Source organism: Sapajus apella, unplaced genomic scaffold (assembly GCF_009761245.1).
Source record: "Sapajus apella isolate SASKATOON/1434 unplaced genomic scaffold, GSC_monkey_1.0 scaffold51, whole genome shotgun sequence".
Taxonomy (NCBI): Eukaryota; Metazoa; Chordata; class Mammalia; order Primates; family Cebidae; genus Sapajus; species Sapajus apella.
Window position 1 is genome coordinate 13,998,087 of NW_022436991.1, and position 23,247 is coordinate 14,021,333.

Here is a 23,247-nt window from a genome sequence, read left to right on the forward strand (position 1 = left end):
CAAAGCATGGGTGTGCTAGGCCTGACCTCATTCAGCTCCTCCATAAAGCACCTGTCTTGGCCTGGCCTCTAAAGCCTGAGTCTGAGATGGGGCATTCTTTGGCAGGTGACTTATGGAGGGCGTGCTTCTAGGAGAAACCTGGCGTAGTGAAGCAAGGATATAGTTGCCAGGAAGCTGAGCCTCGGCCAGATCTCGAGGGAGCTCTGGAACATAAATTTCAGGTCTTTCCTGCCTGAAGGTGAAGGAGCATGGCATTAGAACCCCACCTACCAGCCGCTCATTACACCCAAGGCTTCCCAGGTTGCGGGTGTAACTCCCACACCCTTCCAGGCAAGGCACTCCAAGAAGAGGACCCACCAGGGTCTGGGTGGGGTACTGCCAGCGTCTGGCGTAGTGCCCCGCCCACACCAAAGAAGTGCCACTGGCCTGATGACAGATCACAGGTCACAGTGATTCTCATGAAATGAGGTCCCTTCCTTAGGTCCGTGTGATGCTTATGGTCCGTGCCTTCCATTTGCAAATCTGTGAAGACGAATAAGGTTCACACGAATCAATACCAGTTAGGGGTGTGCGGGTGTATAGCACAGAAGTGGGTGGGTCTGGGCTCTTAACCGACCAATCACTGGGATGTGGAGTGAGCTGACCCTTCTGTCGTCTTGGTAACCCATCAGCCCCGGAGCACTTTGGAGACACGATCTTATTCACGACCGACGATGACATTCTCGAGGCCATATTCTATTCTGATGAGATGTTTGACGTGGACGTGGGGAGCCTGGCCAGCCTGCAAGATGAGGAGGCACTGAGGAGGCCCAGCACGGCCGACGGCGAGGGGGATGAGCGGCCCTTCACCCAGGCCGGCCTGGGGGCCGATGACCCGGTAGGCCTGGAGCTGGGGAGCTGTGGGGAGACCCCCAGATAGGTTTCTTCCCCTAACTCCGAGTAGAGCAGGAAGAATGAAGACGGATATCCTTGAAACTGCTGGTACCACTGTGTTGACACGTCCCGTTTTTCTACTTCATTTTTTTTTTGTCCTCTAAGTCATATTTCATTTTCTAATTATTTTTATTTTTTTAATTTTTTTTTTTTTTACCCAAAGTAAAGAAAGTATTCAAATTTTTTAATCAAAGCCAGGAGAAATGAGCTCCGTGTCATCTCTCCTACTCAGAGGTTGACAGTCTCGGGGGAGTTTTTGCTTTGGGTTGGGTTTTGATCATTCACTGTTGTTTTTGATGGAAGGACCAGGAACGCTTTTCATAGGCAGAGTTACGACTAAAATAGCGATCCTCACAGCCACGGATTCCTGAACGCACACCGTCATCCAGGCAGGGGACACAGCGTTCTTGTTTCGCCCTCGTGGCAGCCCTGTGAGTGGAGGCTATTAATGTTGCCATTTTGGAAACTGACGCTCAGACAAGTCAAGTGACTTGCCCAGGGTCACATTGTGACCGAACCAAAGGTAGAACGTGAATGTGTGATGCCACAGTTTATGCTTTTAATGGACAAGTGACTCATTACTGTTGATATTGTTTAGAGATAGGACGTGGCTCTGTCGCCCAGGCTGCAGTACAGTGGCATCGTCACAGCTCACTGCAGCCTCAAACTCCCGGGCCTCAAGCGATCCTCCCACCTCAGCCTCCAGAGTAGCTGAGACTACAGGTGCACACCACCACGACTGGCTAGTTTATTTTATGTTTTGCAGAGATGAGGTCTTGCTATGTTGCCCAGTTTGATCATGAACTCCTGGACCCAAGCACTCCTCCCACCTTGGCCTCCCAAAGTGCTGGGATTACAGGCATGAGCCGCCACACCCAGCCAGATACACAAATCTTTTAAAACGAGAGATGATCTCAGGGTCAGTTCAAGTCAGGACCAATAGGAGAAAGAGGAGATGGTTAAAGAGGGTGGGGGAGACACAGGGACAGCAGAAGCCACAGGCGATGGGGCTGAGCTGTGGGAAGGCCATGACCGAGGCAGGGCAGCGACATGTCCTGTGGACCCTGGGGTGTTCGTCCGGGACTGTGCCCCACAGCCAGGCAGAGCGGGGCGTGTGAGGAGCAGGCAGCTGGGGAGTGTGTGCCCCTCCCCACACCTAAGGAAAGCGGCACCAAGAGTGGCGAGCCCCTTGTTGCCAGTTCTGATTTTTACGGGAGAAGCCAGAAAGCTGGATCTTCCTGTAAAAGCTCTCCATTCAAAAATATTGGCAGTGAATTCAGATATTTTCAAACCTCTGGGCCACAAGCCGGGCCTGTGCTCAGGATTCGACCCAGGGGCTCCAGGTGGGGGTCCACCCTGCGCTCTTCCATTTGCCCAGCGTTTTCCAAATGACAAAGGAGCTTGTAAGGGACATGGGCCCAGCGCTGTGAGGGGCCGGGGGGATCACTCTCTCTGTCTCATGGGAGACCGGCGCCTTCACTTCAGCTTTCCCGGCTGTGAAGCAGTAAAGGCTCTTTTGCCTTCACTTATGGTGCAACGAGACAATGAGCAAATAGTTTATACCTAAGGCCCAAGAAGGGTGAGGCGGCCCACTGCTGACTGCCTGAAGACCAGGAGTTTTTCATCCTGCTACCTGTGCAAATCATTTGGGCGACTCTAAAAATGCGGGTGTCCGGGCCCCACCCCTAGAGATTCTGCTTCAGTGAACAGCCAAGTTAAGAACCACTCTCTATGGTTTGAATTCTTCCTCTCCTCTCTCCCTCCTTTCCCTCCCTCCCTTCTTCTTTCCCTCCCTCCCTCCTTCCTTTCCGCTTCCTCTCCCTCCCTACTTCTTTCCCTCCCTCTTTCTCTCCTTCCTTCCTTCCCTCCTTCCTTATCTCCTTCCTTCCCTCCTTCCCTCCCTCCCTCCCTCCTTCCCTCCCTCCTTCTCTCCTTCCTTTCTTCCCTCCCTCCTTCTCTCCTTCCTTCCCTCCCTCCCTCCTTCCCTCCCTCCTTCCCTCCCTCCTTCTCTCCTTCCTTCCCTCCCTCCTTCTCTCCTTCCTTCCTTCCCTCCTTCTCTCCTTCCTTCCCTCCTTCTCTCCTTCCTTCCTTCCCTTCTTCCTTCCCTCCTTTCCTCCTTCCCTCCCTCCTTCCCTCCCTCCTTCTCTCCCTCCTTCCCTCCCTCCCTCCTTTCCTTCCTTCCTTCCTCTCTTCCTTCTCTTCTTCCCTCCCTTTTCCTTTCCTTCTTTCCTTTCTTTCTTCCTCCAGCTCACCACACAAACATTTATTAGGTCCTTCCCTGTTGGAGGAAATCAAAACACCTTGGCTGTTAGCATCAGGCTCCTCCCCTGTTAGTGAGAGCTGCTGTCGAGGATGCAGACCCCAGAGGGTCAGGGTCTGCCTGTATCACTGGTCCCATAAGTTCCACAAAGGCAGAAAATCCAGGAAGGGACATAGGGACTTCCTGGGCACAGGGTGGGCAGTGGTGTCTGGAGGAACAGCCAGCCAGCTGTGTGGGTATCACTAAAACCACCCCCCTTTCCTCTACTTCTCCTCCGACCCATGTGCAGGTCCCAGAGCTGGAGCTCCCATCCAGTCCCCTCGTCCCCCAAGTCACCACGCCAGAGCCAGGCATCTACCACGGAATCTGTGAGTACCTCTCCTGGAGTGGTGTTGGGTGGAAGGAGGATCTTCCAGGGTCAGGGGGAGTGGTGGCCACTTGGCACAGGATTTCCCTGGACAGTTGGGCGGGTTGGACACTGCAGCAGGCCATGGGGCAAGTGGAGGCTGAAAGCAGCCTGCGCTCAGCTCCCTGGCCCTAGCAGGGAGGGGCATCTCTTTACATTTTGCCCTCCCTGAGGGGCATTTTTGCATTTTGCATGCAGACAGCCTATGTGTTAGCTATGACCCTGACCCAGAAAGCACAGAACAAGAGGACATAAGCACCTGAAGAGACCCACGGTGTCTCTTAGTGCAGTGCCTCAAGCTGTCCCTTCCACCTCCACCGAAGAGCAGATGCACGGGCAGAGAAAACCTGCCCCAGGGGTGGGCGCGGAGGCACAGGCCCAGGGTACCAGGTCTTTTCAGAAAAAGTCGGAAATCTAGAGTCTTATGCGAAGTCTTCAGATTCTCAAATGTTGGTGATGAATTTCTTCCTGTTTTAAATATCACATGAGCCAAAGAAAACACATACTGTGTATGTGGCCAGCCGGCTGCCAGTTGGTGACCTCTGAGCTAATCCCAGGGGGTTTCTGCTGAGCCTGTTCATCACCCTTCTTTTTCTGTGGACCCTTCCAGCCAGTCCCTCTCTTCATCCATGTGCATCCACGCCAGCTGTTCCCACCCTGGGCAATCTTGAGGCCCAAGGTCACTGCTGACTGTGACCCCTTCCTCCTGCGCCCTGCTAACCAGGTTCCTGGCAGCCTCGCTTTCTGCTCTCTCCTGCCGGTGAATGTGACCCACTTCTACTCTATCTTCTGAGAACCAAAGATGTGACGCTGTCAGGCTTCCCTCTCTCCCCTCCCCCATCCTCATCCCCAAAATGAAGCTGGAGCCTCTCGGAATCCTGGTATCAGCCCTTCCTGTTCTCCCCGTGCCATCTTGGGAGTCCACCCGCAGGCTTCTGTGCAAGCCACCGCTTCCGCCACAGACGCCTCCCTGCTCCATCTCTGCCTTCTGAAGACAGCCTGTCGCTGACTAGGTTCCCTAGACACACTCCTAGATGGAGTTTACTGGGGTGTGTGCTTGTCAGGGAAGGGCGGGAGGCAGGACTGGGCAGAGGGAGAAGCTGGCCTGCGGTTCAGCCACTTTGAGGCCTCAGCCTTCTCCGTGGGGAGCTCGGAAGCTGGGATGGCCCTTTGGGGTCATCTTGAGTTGAGTGAGGGGCCATGTCTTTGTCTGTCTATATCAACATGACACTGGCTCTGGGCTGCCCCTGGGGGGGGGGGCAGGCATGGCTTTTTATTTTTTATTTTTATTTATTTATTTTGACACAGCCTTGCTCTGTCGCCCAGGCTGGAGTAGATTGGCATGATCTCAGCTTACTGCAACCTCTGCCTCCCTGGTTCAAAAGATTCTCCTGCCTCAGCCTCCCGCGTAGCTGGGATTACAGGTGCCCACCACCATGCCCGGCTAATTTTTATAGTTTTAGTAGGGACAGGGTCTCACCATGTTGATCAGGCCAGTCTCAAACTCCAGACCTCAGGTGATCCACCTACCTCAGCCTCCCAAAGTGCTGTGATTACACGCATGAGCCACTGTGCCCGGCCTGGCATGGCTTTTTGCAAGGAGACCTTCTTCAGCCAAGGGCAGTCACAAGCCAAGAGCCTCGGTGGTGAGCTGCCAGCCGTCAGCACTTCCAGCCACCAGAGGGCTAAGTCTTCATTTGTGGGGGTGGGAAGTGGGGTCGGAGCTGTGCCCTAAGTGAGCTCCACATCCCCTCCCTTAAAGCCCTTCTGCAACCCATTCTCCTCCCCGGGAGTCTTCCCTGTCATCCCCTGGGAAAATTCATCTCTCCCTCACCGACTCCAAAAGCACCAATGATCTCTTAGAAAGTGCCTTAGAGGAAAGTGCCTTATTTGGAATTCTCATAGCCCCTTGCATTCCAAAGCCCTCTCCCAATTACTTTGGAATAGCAGCAGTTTATTAGAATTCCAAATAAGGCTTTTTGAGACAGAGTTTCACTCTTTTTACCCAGGCTGGAGTGCAATGGCGCGATCTCGGCTCACCGCAACCTCCGCCTCCTAGGTTCAGGCAATTCTCCTGCCTCAGCCTCCCGAGTAGCTGGGATTACAGGCATGCGCCACCATGCCCAGCTAATTTTTTGTATTTTTAGTAGAGACGGGGTTTCACCATGTTGACCAGGATGGTCTTGATCTCTTGACCTCGTGATCCACCCGCCTCGGCCTCCCACAGTGCTGGGATTACAGGCTTGAGCCACCGCGCCCGGCCAGCAGCAGTTTTAAAGGTCGACCGACCATTAGGCAAGAGCCTGGTTTGAGGCTGGGTTTCGTCTCCCAGCCAGACGCGGTGCTGGGCTTTCTCTGCCTTATCTTGATGGAACGCTCCTCACCCTTTTCCTTGAGATGAGGCAGCCGAGGCTCAGAGAGATGGACTCGCCTCCCTAAGGTCACACGGCCATATGGAAGCTGGGAGCGGAAGCAGAGGTGTTTGAATCCAGAGCCCACGCGCCCCCCACACTAGCAGATTGCCTTGGGGTTCTCACTGGGACACCGCCTCGCATCAGAAGTCTCTGCGCAAGAGTTGGTGTCCCCGTGAAGCTGTGAGGTCCCAGAACACAGCCATTGTTTCTTACTCAATTTGGTTCTCCCCTAAGTCGGTCAGGACTCTTGTGTGTGTGCAGGGCATGAACAATGGAAATTTAATTCAAGCAGAGTGCAGCAGAAAAGGGAACTTACTGGCTTATGCAACTCAAAGTTAGGGGTCGTCAGCTTCCACAGAGCTGCGCTCGGTATGAAAATGATGCGATCAAGACCTGGTGTCTGTCTCCCTCTCTCTGCCTTCTTTTCGTCTCCCGCCGTTCTCCCCTTCGGCACCATTCACATGGCACGTCCTGGAACCTTCGTTTATGCCTCCTTTCTACCCAGCAGTTCCAGATGAAAGAGATCTTCTGTTTTCCTGAATCCCAATAGGTCCGACAACTATCCCAGAATTACGTCTCTGGGCCTAGCCTGATTCCTGTGCCCATTCTCTTTTGTGTTTATTTGTTTGCTTCTTGTCATTCTTTTGAGACCGGGTCTCACTCTGTGGCCCAGCTAGAGTGCGGTAGTGCAAACACAGCTCACTGCAGCCTCCAACTCCTGGCTCAAGAGATCCTCCCGCCTCAGCCTCCTGAGTAGCTGGGACTGTTGGTGTGCCACTGTGCCTGGCTAATTCATGTGTCCATTCTTAAGTCAGTCACTGTGGTTCACTATAGTGGGTAGGGTGGGAGGTGGGAGATGGAAAACTCAGATTGGGCAGGCCTGGAGCATCAGACCCCAAAACTGTGTGGACTGAGCGTAGGGTGGTTCTCCGGAGCAGGTCAGAGCGTGGTCACCAGAAAGAAAGCTGGAACGCTGGCCAGGCTGAAGCAGCCACTGTCCCCTTCATCAGATGATTTCCCCAAAGACGCTGTCTGTAAATGTCTTTCCTGCTGAACTTGGCTCCTGACCTTTCGCGGAGATGTTATTTCAGTGTCTTTGGAAACGTGGCCCTGGGGTAGAGCTCAAAGACCTTTTTACTGCAAGGCAAGTGTAATTTCTCTTCTCCTCTCGGTAGGAAGGCAGAAGAGCCTCTCAACCAAGCACCCTCTGTCTCTGTTTTGAGGCCTGTGATTTCTGAATCTCTTCTCTCTGAACCTTTGGCTTTTTCCTCACTGCATTCAGAATCCTCAACCCGCTTCACCACTCTGCAAGAACGGAGCACAGAGAGAGCTTTAATAAAGTGACCCGCGGGAGTGCGTCGGGGTTGGTAAATACGGCCAAACCTATTAATGTTTTGAAAGGGGATATATGACTTGCTAATTTGCAGATGACACTAATTTTGGCAGTTTTGCAAATATCAGCAGTGATGAATAAGAAAGGAGCTGAGAGGGTTGAAGCATGGGAGAGAAATAACAAAATTAATTTCCATTTATATAAATACTAATTGATACACCAGAGGAAAATGAATATGGAATGTTGGATATTAGCTGGAAAAGGAGAGTAATCACTTTCAGAGCAGCCCCAAATTAGATGGAATCGCAGTGCAGCTTGCCAGGCAAACAAAGAGATGGCAGGCTTGGGAGAGTCCGGGCCGCCATCTCTGCGTTGCCACAAAGGGAGGTGGCGTTTCTCCCTCACGCTGCTCTCCCTCATCCACATCCACAGCCTCCTCCACCTGTGGCCTTTCCATCTAGGAGTGGTACCCATAGCCCCTCTGTCACCTGAGTCAAAACTTCTTTACCCTTCCTTCTATATCCAGACCACTGAGCATCCTGGCAGTGCTGTCTCTGAAACAGATCCTGTATCTGTCCCCTTCTCCCCCGTTTTCACTGCCTCCAGCCTTATTCAAGCCGTCCTTCCTGCAACAGCGTCCTCCCTGGTCTTCCTATAAAGTCCAACTGAAGGGAGCTTTCTAAGATGCAAATCAGATCACGTTTCTCCCCTGCTTCAACATAGAGCCTACCATTAGCTTCCCGTGGCAAAGAGAGGAAAATCCAAACTTCTCGATACGATCTAGCCCCTGCCTAACTGTCTGATTTCATTTTCTTCTACTCTGTCCATTGGCCCCTTGGTTCCAAGCTGTGGGCCAAAATTATTCTCCTCTCAGCCTGGAGTGTTCTTCTTCCGGAAATGCAAAAGCGCAATAGGTTCCTTCTCAACACCCTTGTCTCAGCTCAAATGTTGCCTCTTCAGGGAGGTCCTCCCTGAAGTCACCTCTGTCCCTATTCAGTCACTCCCTATCCTGTTGCTATTTTTTTCATAGTATGCATCACTCTGTGAAGGCTTTCTTCATTCGCTGTGTGTTTACTGACAGTCTTTGCTAGAATGCCAGCTCCTTGAGTTCAGACATTGTGCTCTGCCGTTCATTCCTGCAACTCGTATGCCAAAATAGGTTCCGGTACACGTAGATGATCAATAAACATTCGTTTACCGTTGACTGTGAGTTTGGTAAAACAGTGGTTTTCTTTTGTCTCATTTACATGCAGATAGCTACTGTGTTCAGCATGACATTAAAAAGTAGGGGTTTGGCCGGGCGCGGTGGCTCACGCCTGTAATCCCAGCACTTTGGGAGGCCGAGGCGGGTGGATCACGAGGTCAAGAGATCGAGACCATCCTGGTCAACATGGTGAAACCCCGTCTCTACTAAAAATACAAAAAATTAGCTGGGCATGGTGGTGCGTGCCTGTAATCCCAGCTACTCCGGAGGCTGAGGCAGGAGAATTGCCTGAACCCAGGAGGCGGAGGTTGCGGTGAGCCGAGATTGCGCCATTGCACTCCAGCCTGGGTAACATGAGTGAAACTCCGTCTCAAAAAAAAAAAAAAAAAAGTAGGGGTTCGGTAGATATCTGCAAGTAAATGGGACAAAAGAATCATCAACAAAACTTGTCGGACCTATTGGGTTTTCTACTTAAAAACATTCATTGAGCATCTGCTAAGCACTGTTCTGGGCTCTGGGGATACCGCAGTGAACAAAACGAGCAGAGTCCTGGCCTCAGGGAGCTTCCATCGTAGTGGGGGAGACTGATGAAGGCAAATAAGCAGATCAGTGTGGGCTCGATTGTCAGGACGCATTCAGCGCTGTAAACAACAAGGCGGGCAGGATGAGGATGTGACAGGGTGAGCGGGGCTATTTGGGCTCTGGTTATTAGGGGAGGCCTCTGAGGAAATGACATAGGAACACTGACCCAGGCTGAGAAGGAGTGTGTCAGCTAGCTTTTGCTGCTGAACAAGCCAATCCACAACTCACCGGCTTCACGCAACTACCGTGAATCGTATTCATCATTGGCTTGGAATTCGGTGACTTGGCTGGGCAGTTCTGGGTGAGCCGGCTTGGCTGGCCTCTGCTGGGCCCGCTCAAGTTCCTGGTGAGCAGGGAGGTGGACCAGCAGTTGAATGGCCTACGACATCACCCACAGGTCTGGCGGCGGGGAGGTTGCTGGCCAGAGAGACGGCGACTGGGTTCGCTGGGCCGCTTCACACGGCAGTCTCAAGCCACAAGTGCGTTACAGCCTCTGCTTGCGTGATGTGGGCCTCTGTCCCATTGTTCAAAGCAGAGTCAGGAGCGGGGAAATAGACTACAACTCTGGATGGATCAGCAGCAAAATCACATTGCAATGGCCGGGACACGGGCGGGAGGAGTTTGTAGTTTTGCACGTGACCGATGTGGCGAGAAGCCCTCGTACAGGGTGCTGTGCTGGCCACACGTTTTTTTCACCTGCCTGGGAGATGCTCAGAGCTACCTTGGCACCACCAAGGAGGAAAGGACCTGAGGGCTAAGTTACAAAAAGTATGTTGGGACCTGACAGGGGTGTGGGAGAGAAAACCATGCTCCAGGGAGGCCAGCTGACCCAGCCCCTCCTCACGGCCACAGAGACGCCCTTTCACCTCTCTGGGCTTCCAGTTCCTCATTTGAGCTGCAAAGGGGTGGCACCAATGACATCCCAGCTTCCTTCTGCCCGCTCTTCAGTGCTGGAATTCTGTGAACGCTGCAAAGAGTGAGAGTCTTCAACTCAGCTACCCAAAAGGGTGCTAAAATAAGCAGCAAATTCTCCAAGGGCAGAAGGGCTCATTGTGCTTGGTCTTGCTCTAATGAGAGACCATTAAGGAAGGAGACGCTCCAGCCAATTATCTGACAGGCCTTGATCAAGAGATTCATTCCATTTGAGCTTCCTGGGCAAATGAATGGCACCTGGGCTGTTTTGCCCCAGGGCCACAGAAGGTCACTTCTAAATGGTCTCTGATCGAGAGAGGGTGGGAGCAGAGGCAAAAGGATGGAGGTATCACCATAGGTCACTTCCTTTACTCTGAGCGCAGGCGAATCCTTGTAATAGCAGCCAATTTGCATAAAATCTGTTTCCAGCACCGGGGCTTACTGATCTAACAGTCTCCATGTAGTTGCTGGTTTAATCATTTCATCGGTACTAAGGTCTTACTGTGTGCCAGGCACTCTGCCAGGCTCAGGATACAGTGGTTTAGAGAAACAGATGAGGTTTCTCCCTCAAGGAATTAGCCAGGCAGGACATGAGGATATTTATCAAATGATCATGAGATTACAGCCGTGACCAGGGCTTGGAGGGGGAAGCATGCAGTGGCATGGCAGGTTATCAGTGGAGGTTTGACCTGGCTGAAGAAGTCAGGAGGGCTTCTCTGAGAAAGAGAGCTGGGATCTGAAGGGTGAGCACCAGTCACCCAGGCCATGTGAGTTCTAGAGAGGGCTGACAGCACATGCAAAGGCCCTGTGGTTGGAGAGAGAAATGTAAATCCGAGAGAGACTGAAAGACAGCCTGGGTGGGGCCCAGGATCCCTGCTGCACAGTGAGGCTGGAGAAGTAGGTGGAAGTCTGATGGGGAATGCATTGTTGGCCAGAAAGCATGGGAAGCCACTAAGGACGTTCAGTATGGGGTGGGACAGCACAATCTGGTAGGCAGAGTAAGGACCCTGGGCTGTGTGCAGGTTTAACCCTCATCCATGCAGCCTGCTGATGCACTGAGCACTGGCAGTGGCCTGGGCCCAAGGCCACCTAGAGGAACGGCGCAGAGCCCTCCCGCAAGGCACTTTGGGTCTGGGTTGAAATTGCTTGAATGTAGAGGCCGAATAGCATTCCTCTTCTGTCTTCATTTTAGAAGTCGCCTGTGGTGCTGATGCGCCACTTGTCTTCCTGTTGCAGGCCTTCAGCTGAATTTCACTGCTTCCTGGGGAGACCTGCACTTCCTTGGGCTCACTGGCCTGGAAGTGGTGGGCAAGGAGGGTCAGGCACTGCCCATCCGCCGGCACCAGATCTCCGCCTCCCCCAGAGACTTAAATGAGCTTCCCGAGTACTCTGACGACTCCCGGACCCTGGACAAGTGAGTGTCTATCAGAATTATTACTTTCCTGACCACAGGGTTCTGGGGACACTATTCTGTCTCTGAGACTACAGACTCAGACATCAAATAGAATCACATATGTCCCTCCCCCGGCCACCCTGTAAGGTCATGTGGTCGAGGGAAACCGAGGCTCAGGAAAGCAAGGCGGGAGGTGACTCTCCAGGGCCACACAGCTGGAAGTGCGGGCGGGATGCGAAGGTAGGTTCCCATGCTTCCAGACACAGCCGTGGTCTGCGTTTTCTTCTCCGTGCTTAGCAGAGTGCCTTGCACACAGTAGCTGTCTGTAAACCTTTGCAGTGGGCAGTTCAGTTTACGCATGCGTGACCCAGGCCTCCCAGGGGCTGAAAGCTCTCTCTCCCTTCCGTGAAGCTGGAGGTGATGGCTCAGGAAGTCTCTGCAGGCGGTGGTGGCTGCACTTTCCCCTGCACTTGTCAGATTTCATAAGCCAAGGTTGGGTCAAGTCAATAAGGGGTGGGCCTCAAATATAGCATCGAACCATATGGACCTGCAAACCGCAGAGCAGTACTCGGCTCCCATGCTCTGCACAGCCAGAGGGCCTGGGCACTGCTTGGAGGTGTGAACTAAGGGAGTCAGAGGGATGGGAGTTCAAATCCTGCCTCTGCCCCATGCCAACTATTAGGTAACTTTCTTAACCTCTCCAATAATAACTGCAAGGACAATAATGATAACTGATTGTATCACTGCTGGTTTTTGAGTGCTTACTGCATGCCCGGCACTGGGCTATGCAAAGCAGGTGACAGATGTTCATCCATTGAAGTCTCAAACAGCCCTTTGATGGAGAAACCATGATCAGCCCTATATATACCGATGTAGACACTGAAATACGAAGAGGTTGAAAACTGGGCAGAGGTCACCCAGACTGGTGCAGTGGCAGAGTAATGACTGGAACGCAGGTCTGGGGGACACCCACAATCCACTGACAAAACCACTAAGTTATACGGTCTCCCCTGCCTTGGGTTCCTGATCAGTAGAGTGGGGACAGTCATTCCCATGGCATGTCACATTGCAGCCACATCCCTTGGCCTGGTGCTGAGCTCCTGCAGAGTCAGTGGCAGGCTTCTCCCTGGTTTTCTATAAGGTGGCCCTGAACCATGGTCTCACCCCTGCTGCCATTGGGTCCCTCTGACTACCTCCACATCCTGGCAAGTCACTCTGCTGAGTGTTTAGGCTTGGAGCCTGGAGACCTGGCTCCTGGTCAGCTGGAAAAGTGATCACTGCACAGTGGGGCTTGTGGATCCTTCCCACCCACTCACCACCCCCCTGCCAGATTATCTGTCATCAAATCCCAGGCCCGATAGCATTTGCTCTTTAAGTATTTTAGTGTATACCTCTAAACAATAAGGGATTTAAGAGAAACATAATGCTGGTACCATTGTTACACTTGCAAAAGTTGCCTGTGTGTGGTGGCTCATGCCTGTAATGCCAGCACTTTGGGAGGCCAAGGCAGAAGGACCACTTGAGCCCAGGAGTTCAAGACCAGCCTGGGCAACATAGTGAGATTGTGTCTCTACAAAAACTAAAAAATAAAATAGGAGGCGTTGTGGCATGTGCTTGTAGTCCCAGCTACTCAGAGGCTGAGGTGGGAGGGTTGCCTCTGAGTAGCTGGAGAGGCTGAGTAGCTGGAGAGCTTCTGAGAGGCTGAGGTGGGAGGGTTGTTTGTTTGAGCCCAGGAGTTCAACGCTGCAGTAAGCCACAATTGTGCCACTGCTTTCCAACCTGGGCAATAGAGTGGGACCCTGTCTCAACAACAAAAAAGAAAAAGTTAACAAGGATTTCTAAAATTACCAGATACCTATCAGATTTGTAGTTCCCACCCCCACCCTTTTTAACAGTTTGATTATTGGAACTGAGATCCAGATAAGGTCTATGCGTTGCGATTGGTTGCTATGTCTCTTAAGCCTCTTGTAATCTCTAGGTTCTCTTTCACCTTTTGCCATTTTTTCTTGTAAATTATCTGTTGAAAAACCAGGTGGATGCGGATTCTACTGGCTGCATCTCTGCTGTATTGTTGAGCCTGCTCCTCACTCCCCTGTATTTCTAGTACATTGTTAATTACATCTAGACGACTGATCAGATTGAGGGTCGTCCACTAGGGCAAGACAACCACATAGCTGTCAGTGTGGCCATCAGGACGTATGTAACAGCTGGTTGTCAACTCTTTCTGACGTTGGAAGCCAGTCATGCTGGCGAAGTCCATTAATTCATTAGGGGTTGCAAAATGATGGAATTTTGTGCCTACTATTCTTTTGTTTATTTATTTGCTGAAATAACTGCACTGAAGAGAGAATTTTCCGCAATTATTTGGCTACTCTGTGGTGCAATTCAAACAGGAAAGGCAGCCTAAGGGCTCGATTCTCTCTCCTCCTTTTCTTTTTGGTTTTCCAAATAACTGTTTCTCTAGTGTTGTCTAAAACATGTGTTTCTTTTTAGGAATTATTATGAACTTATGGATTTTAAACATACAGTACTGCATTTGAAAAGTCAAATTCATGGCAGATTTTATCCCAAATGATGCTCAGATCGTTCCCTCTTGGATGCTGGGAAGTCCTGAGTCCTTTTAAAACAGTCACCTTTCTCACCTTCTGACATGACAGGATGATTCAGGCTCATCTTGTATATTTCTTATCCCAGACCTGGAATCAGCCGTGCCCTGGTTCCTTTAGTGGGAAATGGGATTTAGAAGCCATAATCTGGCACTAGGGATGCTCATTGCTACTTGGCTGGTTGCTGTTTCTAGGCTTCTTTATGGATAGAGCTAGGAATTCATTGAGATGTTCCTGAGAGTGTCTATAGGGCCTTCCTTTCACTGTTAGCTGCAAATGCTCCAGCAGTTCTCTCTGCTCTCAGAATTGGGCAGGTTTGCCATGGAGGCAGCCCCATTTCTAGGACAGAAAGATAATTGCCTTTGGAAGAAAATAGAAGGTTCTCTAGTCGTTGTCCTCAGTCAGCTTAGTTCCACAGACATTCCAGGGTGGAACTGCTGAATTTCCTCAATTTTAAGATGCCAGCAATTGTCAGACACACCATCCATCAATTTAATAACAGCATTTTAGAGAACAAAGAAATATTACCTCCTTGGATAAACACTTCGATTGTGAGATTTTATTCCAAATTCACAACTTTAAAATGTAAAAGGAAATAAGAAGTTTCTTTTCAAATCTAGGAAATGTGGCAGCAGGCCAGGTTTCTCCCAGTACAGAAGCTGCAAGGCACCAGGAATCCAGGGTGTGCGGAGTGGGGAAGGCCCTGGAAAATGGGAGGGAGAGGGAGGCTGCTCAAGAGGCTGCCAGCTGGGCCCCTTTCTCCAGGACCAGGCCTCTGAATGGCAGTGCCAGACACATTGGCCAGAGCCATGAGGACAAGGGCCTGGGCTGAGGCATGCTGGGAAGTCCAGGGAAGCAAGGGGCACAATTGTCCTTGGGACAAACACAGGCCAACTTGAGGATGAGCAGGATGTCCCAAGCAAGGGAACCAAAAACTGGCCAGGACAGGCATGTGATAGGGCTGAGGTGACAAGCTCAGGGCGCTGGCTGGGAAGAGCACGAGGGTGCTGGGGGCTTCCATGGGGTACTCAGGCCATGGGGTCACAGAGCATGGTCTGGCCAGAGCAGCTCCCACAGAGTCACCAAGAGCTGCAGAGCTCACCTGGTGCTTTTGTGCCTCTCCCCGAGCTTGGGAAGGAAGGACTACACTTCTTTTCAAATGTGCCATAAACCAAGGCAGCAAATTTACAGAAAGTTTGGAAACTTGAAAAAAATATTCACCTTCATACCCTCTGACCCAATTATGTTTTTCACTTTTGTGCCCTCTCTCCTGGTCCTTGTCCTTATTTCTCAGCTTTATAATCAGTGTCCTACCTCCTCCATGTGGCTGCGGTCTCCTCACGATGCCCCCTTAACCCCTGTGAAATTTACTTAACCATGTCCCGATTTAGAGAACTTTTAGGTTGTTCTGTTTTAAGCTAGTATAAATAACACTGTAATGAGCATCTTGGTGCAGATAGCCTTTCCCGTATGTTGAATACATTTTCCTTCTGGGGGAAAAAAAATCCCAGAAATGGGATCACTGGGCTAAAGAATTCTGAAAAATGACACGTTTTCCCTTTTTTTTTTAAAAAAAAAAAAAAACCCTGATGATTGCTTTTCTGTACCTTTAACACCATAGGCTATTTTTTTTTCCTTTTTAAAAATATCTCATTTCATAGATGAGAGACGACTTCTGACTGTTGTTCTCATCAGTCACACCTCCCCTTAATGAGCCTGATGCAGCCAGTGACAGGCAGGGGAGACGCCCTGGGGGGCGAGGGGGTGGGGGCCCCGCTGCGATGCCTCCTGTGCCCACCGAGCCGCCCCCCGCTGCTCCGTCCCCGTTGCTGCAGGTTAATTGATGGCACCAACATCACCATGGAGGATGAGCATATGTGGCTGATCCCCTTCTCGCCGGGGCTAGACCACGTGGTCACAATCTGCCTCGACAGGGCTGAAAGCATCGCAGGCCTGCGCTTCTGGAACTACAATAAATCTCCCGAGGACACCTATCGCGGGGTAAGCCGGGGAGCAGCGGCCGCGCTCAGTCCAGCGTCAGGGAAGCAGCACCTTGATGAATGGCTGGCATGGCAGCTGGAGAGGGGCATAAATCCTCCAGAACTTTCCAAACGGAGCTGGGGGCATTATGTCCAGGGAGGGATAGAGCTGCTGTTTCCTTCTGCAAATGGCAAATGCAGACTAAAGAGCTCAGGGCATTTCCAGGGAAGTGCACAGCACCGTTTCTTCTGGAGCTGAGGCGAGGTCCCAGGCAGGCCCAGCCCCAGCTTGCCATAGTCAGTTTTGGCCCTGAAGTCCACTGAGTGCTCGGGGGACTAGGCCTCTGTTCAGGGTTTCACGGGCATTCGTCATTTCACTGGATTCTCATCCCAGCCAATGGGAGGCGGGTGTGACTGCCCTCATTTCTCAGGGTCTGAAAGTGAGTCCAGGAAGGTTCACCCACCCACCCAAGGTCACACAGCTGGAGTCTCTGCCTTGCCAGTCAGACCTGGAGCCCACCCTGTGATGTCCACATGATGTTTCGCTGAGTGAGAAGCAGCAGGGGGGCTTCTGAGACTCAGTCTCCGTGGAATTGAAGAGAGCCTCGGAAGAGCCCTTTTCTTGGGCTTTTCTGGCCTCGGGTGACTGAATGAATAAACATGGGTACCCCCACCAGTCATGTAAAAGCAATGATGAGGCTACCAAAAGGTAGCAATTCAGTTAGGGCCCTACTATCTGAGTCTCATCTTGGACTCTACCAGCTGCGTAACCTTTGGCATGTGGCCTGACTTCCCTGGGTTTGACTCCTCATCATACCTGCTACAGGGGATTGGTGTCACCGTTGCCAGGTAAAAGTTGACAAAGTCAGGACTCAGCCTCAGGCAATCCCCAGATCTGGGCTCCCCACCATGTGGGGAATTTATTCTAGAGCCTTAGGAATTGTGTTATGAAGCAGGTGTAGAGGCTCACACCTGTAATCCCGACACTTTGGGAGGCTGAGGCTGGAGGATGGCTTGAGCCCAGGAGTTCTAGACCAGCCTGGGTAACACAGCGAGACCCCATTTCTACCAAAAAAAAAAAAAATGGACAGGCTTGATGGCACATACCTATAGGTCCAGCTACTCTGGAGGCTAAGGCGGGAGGATCTCTTGAGCCCAGGTCAAGGCTACGGTGAGCTACGATCTCACCATTGACTCTAGCCTGGGTGACAGAGCAAGACCCTGTCTCCAAAAAGAAAAAAAAGAATTGTATGATGTCTTACAGCAAGGTTGGTAGCCCCAGCCCTCCCAGTGTGGCAGGAGCTGAGCCAGCATGCCCCTCTGAGCAGGCCAGTCGCAGATCCTCCCAACGCCACCTGTGTCTCTGTGAGCACTCCACAGGTTTGACACACTGAAGAAGTCAGATATATTGACATTAAAGCAATCTTCTGCCTTAAGTTGTGCCGCTGGGCCTTAAAATTCCCTTGAGCAAATCACAGTCTGTCTGGTAGAGCTTCTGTGATCGGAATTCACCATCTGGGGATGTTGGGCTGAGTTCCCATCTCAAAGGTCTGGCCTCACCAGCCAGACAAAGGCTATAGTGGATGAGGTGGTGGCGGGGATGGACATGTGGCCTGAGACAGGAGACCCCCCACTGCAGTGCGATAGATGCTGTGACTTAGATCCCACACCCCAAAAGGCCTTCCTGAGCACCAGGAGTCCCTAGCATGTGGTTGGAAGCCAGGGCCTTGGACTCCTGGGGATAGGGCTTCAAATCCCTTCAGTGGCCCCCGGCCAAATCGCTTATCCCCTGTAAACTCTAGCTTCCTTAGCTATGAGATAGAGGTGGTGATAGAGTTTACCTCGAAGGGAATGAGCAGAGGACAGGTGTCCAGCTCTGCCTGGGGAAGTCAGGGATGCTTCCTGGAGGAGGCGTTAGCCCTGGGGGATGGACAGGGGCTTCCTGGGCCTCTGCTTTGCTGTCACTGGATCCACCTTTGGGTGACTCTGTCTGGGGCACATCGCGGCAGCTCCAGGCTTACGTCCTGCTAGCTCCAAGCCTGGCAGAAGAGAGAACTTGCCTTTCCAGGCAAGCCAGCAAAACTCCAGCAGTCATGCTGATGGGCCCGGCTGTCCGAAGTTCAGCTCAGGGGGCCCAAGTAGGAATCCCCCTCGAGGAAGTAGATGGAGAGACGGAGGAGGACGGGGACCAGGTTCTAGTGACAGCCACGCCCGAAGCCAGGGAGCTCCACCCTTCAGGTTTACATATCCTATAAGTGACTGACACAGAGGGGCTCCCAAAAAGCTTAAGGAACAAGGAGCCCCAGGAGCACATGAGGGCCAGGCCAGGGACCCTTCCTCCCTTCCTTTCTGCAGGAGGAGCTCCTCTGCCTCTCCCAAGGGGAAAGCCACCAGTTGGATCAGCAGCTGCACCCATGTTGCCGACCACGAAGGTGTGCTAAGGTGTCGAAGAGAACCAGGCTTCAAAATCTGAAGTCAGAGAGGAGTGCTGGCTGTCGCCCCTCCCTGCGCATAGCCCAGGTGGTGGCTGGGGACGCCTCAGACTCTGCCATTAGGACTTTGAGATTGACCAGTAGATCCTGGCCATCTGGCTGGAAAACTCTGGCTAGAACAGTGAGAGATGTTGGCTCAAATCCACGTGAATCCAACAAGCTCTTAGAATGCACCTGGTGTGTTCCAGGCCTCGAGGCAGACAGAGAAGTGGTCCAGCCAGAGCCTCTGCCGTAACAGAGACCCAGAAGCCACTGGGGACGCTGCTAGGCATACAGGCCCAAAAAGGATGAGCTCAGTGCCGTGAGAAGAAAGATCAGGAAGCGGCCCGTTCTGTCCGAAGGGGGAGCTCCCTGAGGGGTACTGATGTGTGAGCCAGGGATTGAAAAAGGACTGATGGGGGCTGCTATTCACCAAGTATACACTTTGTGCCAGGTACTGTTTAGGGCTCTTTACATAGGTTAACTCATGACTGTGCCCATTTAACAGATGGGGAAAGTGAGGCATGGGGAAAGTAGGTAACATCCACAGCTACTAGTGGTGGACATGGGAGTGCCTGAGCCCTTGACCGTGCCCTTGACCAGATCATGCCGCCCCAGGCTGCTGCAGCTGGTGAGGTGGGCAGGGCCTTGGCCAAGTCACGTGTCACCCCTGAAAGCTGTGGACCAGAGAACGTATGCACACGGCTGCTCCAGCAGGGGGCTCGCCTGTCTCATCTTCTGCTACCTGTCCAGTGCCTGCACAGCACCTGATAGGGAAATGGACCCGGGTCAGGTGGCTCTGCGAGAGGCTCCCCGTGGTGAGCACAGCTGCCGGCATGTCAGCACTGCTACTGTTCCCACGTCGCCTGCCTCCCTTCAGTCATGTTATTTCTTTTGTTCACCAGGCCAAGATTGTCCACGTCTCCCTGGACGGCCTGTGCGTCTCCCCACCAGAGGGCTTTCTCATCCGGAAGGGGCCAGGCAACTGCCACTTTGATTTTGCTCAAGAAATCCTCTTCGTGGACTATCTACAGGCTCGGCAGCCGCCCCAGCCGTCCAGGAGGTGAGGGGGAAGTGGGCGCCACGCACAGCCCCTGCCGGCCCCTGGGCCCGCCTGCTTTGCAAGTTCTCTGATGTATATACTAAAAGGGTTTTGAAACAATGATCAAACGCATTGCTTTTCAACCTAGTCATTTTCTAAAGCTCAGCCAAGCCTCACCGGAAGCCTGTGGAATGGACTTGCCTTGTCTGGGGACATTTGGGTTTTTCAGTCTGGAGTGCTGAAGATTTTAAATGCTTCATTGCGCTTCCTGCTGGGAAAAGAGGCTACAGCCTGCCTCCATTCCAGAAATACCTGCTGGCCAGTTTGGGGAAGGGCCTTCTTTCTCTTGTTTCTGTGTTCCTGATTTAGAAAGCTTCAAAGAGAAAAATAGAGCTTAATATTTCATGGATTCACTGGGATTTCTTGGCCCCAATCTCAGCCGCATTAAGTTCATAACGATTTGTAAATGCCACGTTAAGTTTACTCATTTAAACCCCCTGATGTCCAAACACCAGAGGCCTAGCTCTCGGAACAAAATGAGTTTCCCTGCACTGTAGCGGGCTTGGCTGGTTGGGCCAGTCACTGCGAACAGTCCCTTAATTGTAACATTGCCCTTGAAACGGAAGAGAACCAGGCTAGGGCTGGAGCACACTCACACTGGACCGGGGCGGGGGGCCCCGTGGGGAGGACCATGGAGGAGGGAACCCTTCCGAAGGACCTGCTGTGTGAATGCTTTGCTGGGTCCTCTGGGGAATCCTTCCCAACACCCTTTGACTTAGCCAGGATGATGCCCATTTTACAGATGTGGGAACTGAGGCCCTGGCTAGTGGACTCAGGCACTGAAGATCATGAGGCCACAGCCGTCAGGGCTCTGCCCGCCTTCCAGCCTCCTCTCGCTTCCCTCTCCCCATCCTGCCCCAGACTCCAGCCCTCTGGCTACTTTCTCGGTCACACCAGCAGCCTAGTGTCTTCCCACCTTGGGCCTTTGCTCTGCTGCTCCTCTGCGTGGAAGGCTCTGCTCTGACACTTCCTAAGGCTGCCTCTTCCTGGAGGCCTTCCCAGAGCACTCCCTGAGGCAGCCTGCCCCACCCAGTCCCTCAGCCCCGTCACCCTGTCCTGGCTGTCAGCACAGCGTGGACACTCCTTGCGTATAAAGGCATAGAGGGGGTGGTTAAGTGAAGGGGCAGTGGCAGCAGACCTGGCATCCCAGCCCGGCTCTGCCACCTGCCAGCTGCACGGCCTTGAGCAAGTGACTTCACTTCTCTGTGTTCCAGTTTCCTCATCCACTTCCCAAGGATCTAAAAATACCCACCTCCTAGGGTTGTGTTGAGGAATAAAGGAGTCCATTTTAGGAAAGCCCTGAGCCCCGTGCCTCCCTGGCACAGCATCCTGCTGGCATTGGCAATGACTGTCATCTAGAGCGGGAACTCCACGCACGCAGGGGCCTCATCTGTCTTTTCCCTGCCGCAGCCCGGGGAACGCTAAACTGCCACGTTTCTTCAAAGCCTGTTGCCTGGGGAGTAACCGGCTGGTGATTCTGGGCTGTCGTGAGCTTCTTCATGGTGCTGTTTTGTGCTTTTTCAGCCTGGACACAAAAAGCCTGGAGTGCCCGAGCATGGACTACGAGGCGCCGCTGATGCCCTGCGGCTGTATCCTTCTGCTCCCGCCCCGCCGGCTCATCCCGGGCCCCGAGGCGGCCCAGCCAGGGTTTCAGGTGGTCATAGCCGAGGCAGCTGGAACTCCATGCAGGGAAACCAAGACAGAGGATGGGAGGACCCCTGGGTCCTCGGGGCCACTGGGAGCTGCTGGGACTGGGGCAGCCAAGCTAGTTCCAGATCCCACTCCTGGCAGCTGAGGCTGGAGGGGGCAACACCCAGGACTGTAGCTGAGAGGGGCTAGAGAAGCTGACACTTACCCCAGCTGCTAGACTGGGGAGGGGGTGTCCTGGAGCCAGCCAGGGAGGAGGTGAAGATAGAAATAGCTTAGCAGGCTGAGCGTGGTGGCTCACACCTGTAATCCCCGTGCTTTAGGAGACCGAGGGAGGAGGGTCACTTGAGGCCAGGAGTTTAAGACTAGCCTGGGCAACATAATGAGACCCCATATCTTAAAACAAATAAATTAGCTGGTAGCACATGCCCATAGTCTGAGCTACTTGGAGGCTGAGATGGGAGGACCCCTTGAGCCCAGGAATTCAAGGCTGCAGTGAGCTCTGATTGCACCACTGCACTCCAGCCTGGGCAGCAGAGCCCAGCACTGTGGTACCACTAGCATGCCCATTTCATAGCTAGGAAAATGGAGGCACAGAGAGGCTCAGTAATTTGCCCAAGGCTACACAGGTGGGAAGGGGTAGGGCCTGGGGAGTGAGCCCAGGCAGCCTGGCTCTAAGGCCCGCTCTTTGGCCGGCCAGTTCCGGAAGCACTACCTCCGGCTACTCCATCATCTGGGAGCTGCCCTGCCCCTTTTCAGGCCTCCCACCCAGTCTGCTCCTGAGGTTCAGGGGGCGAGCGGGGCACAGGGCTGAGGAGGGGCTTGATGCCCAGGCCTGCATGTGGGACTTGATCAGCAATGGCGGTCTCCCTGTCCCTGGTGCTGTGAGGTTCGTGTGTCCCCTTCTTAGCCTCCTGTCTACTTGAAAGGGATGGAAGAGGGGGCAGATAGTCTATTCTTGTCATTTCACAACCAGGGAAACTGGGGCACTTCGTTCAATACCATACAATGAGTTTGTGACACAGATGTTTCCCCAGCCTGCCTGCTCCCTGGAGAGCACCCTCTCCTCCTGTCCTGTCTCCTGGGCCTGTGGGAGGAAGGCTTTGAATTCCTAACACACACATAGGCACATGCACACATGCTTGCACATGCGTGCATACACGCACACACACGAACACTCACGTGCACACTCGCACACACATGCATACATACACACATGAACACTCATGCACACACATGAACACTCACTTGCACATACATGCAGCACACTCACACGAATGCACATGCCTGCATACACAGGCACACACATGAACACGCACATGTACACACATGTACAGTGCACACATGCATGCATACACATGAGCACTCGTGCACACACATGCACACATGCATATGCACATGCGTGCATACATGCATACCTGCACACACACGTGCAGTTTAAGAAAATGTGATACCAGCTATATTTCGATAGGCTCTAGTCTCAATAAGAGAAAAATGTTTTTCTCTATTTCATTAATATAAACCCAAAACAATTCCTCTTTACCTTGTTTTACTTTGTTCTGCCAAAAAAGGAAGGCTTCCTTTCCTTAATAAAGTGTCCCAGTCATTTTCCAGTTTCAGCTTCTCACCAGCTGGGGTGACCCGTATTACATTGGTCTCACCGGCCTAGAGCTGTATGACGAGCGGGGAGAAAAAATTCCCTTGTCGGAAAACAGTATCCTTTCTAGGACAGGAGCGGGCTCCACCCAGACTGAAGGGGGCGCGGGAGGGTCGGGAACAGAGCAGAAACCTTCCAAGCAGAGGAAAATGGCCCTCTAGGAACCAGAGCCCAGGCTTTGCTGATAGTCAGGTGCTGACCCTTGGGGGCGGGCAGCAGAGAGTAGCTCCCAGCGCTGCCTGCTAAAACATCAGGAGCAGGAATTCCACAAACCAAAGAGTTCTGTGGTCCAGTGAATTGAGAGAGGCTGCCAACTACAGTCTCCCTCTCGGAGAACCACAGATATTT

At 52.6% G+C, this 23,247-nt stretch overlaps 1 protein-coding gene across 7 annotated transcripts in view; it reads left to right on the plus strand.

Annotated features, from left to right (window-relative positions):
- Positions 1-23,247, plus strand: part of KIAA0556 (KIAA0556 ortholog) — a 227,904-nt gene that overhangs the window by 197,768 nt on the left and 6,889 nt on the right. For all 7 annotated transcript variants that reach the window (XR_004258216.1, XM_032243026.1, XM_032243027.1 and 4 more), the window contains 7 exons: positions 672-877; positions 3,483-3,561; positions 11,281-11,458; positions 15,879-16,044; positions 19,399-19,556; positions 21,120-21,184; positions 22,846-22,956. Coding sequence is in view for 6 of the 7 variants with exons in the window: in XM_032243026.1 (XP_032098917.1) it covers positions 672-877; positions 3,483-3,561; positions 11,281-11,458; positions 15,879-16,044; positions 19,399-19,556; positions 21,120-21,184; positions 22,846-22,956 (963 nt within the window). In the remaining variant the exon portion in view is untranslated. The remainder of the gene's footprint in view (positions 1-671; positions 878-3,482; positions 3,562-11,280; positions 11,459-15,878; positions 16,045-19,398; positions 19,557-21,119; positions 21,185-22,845; positions 22,957-23,247) is intronic.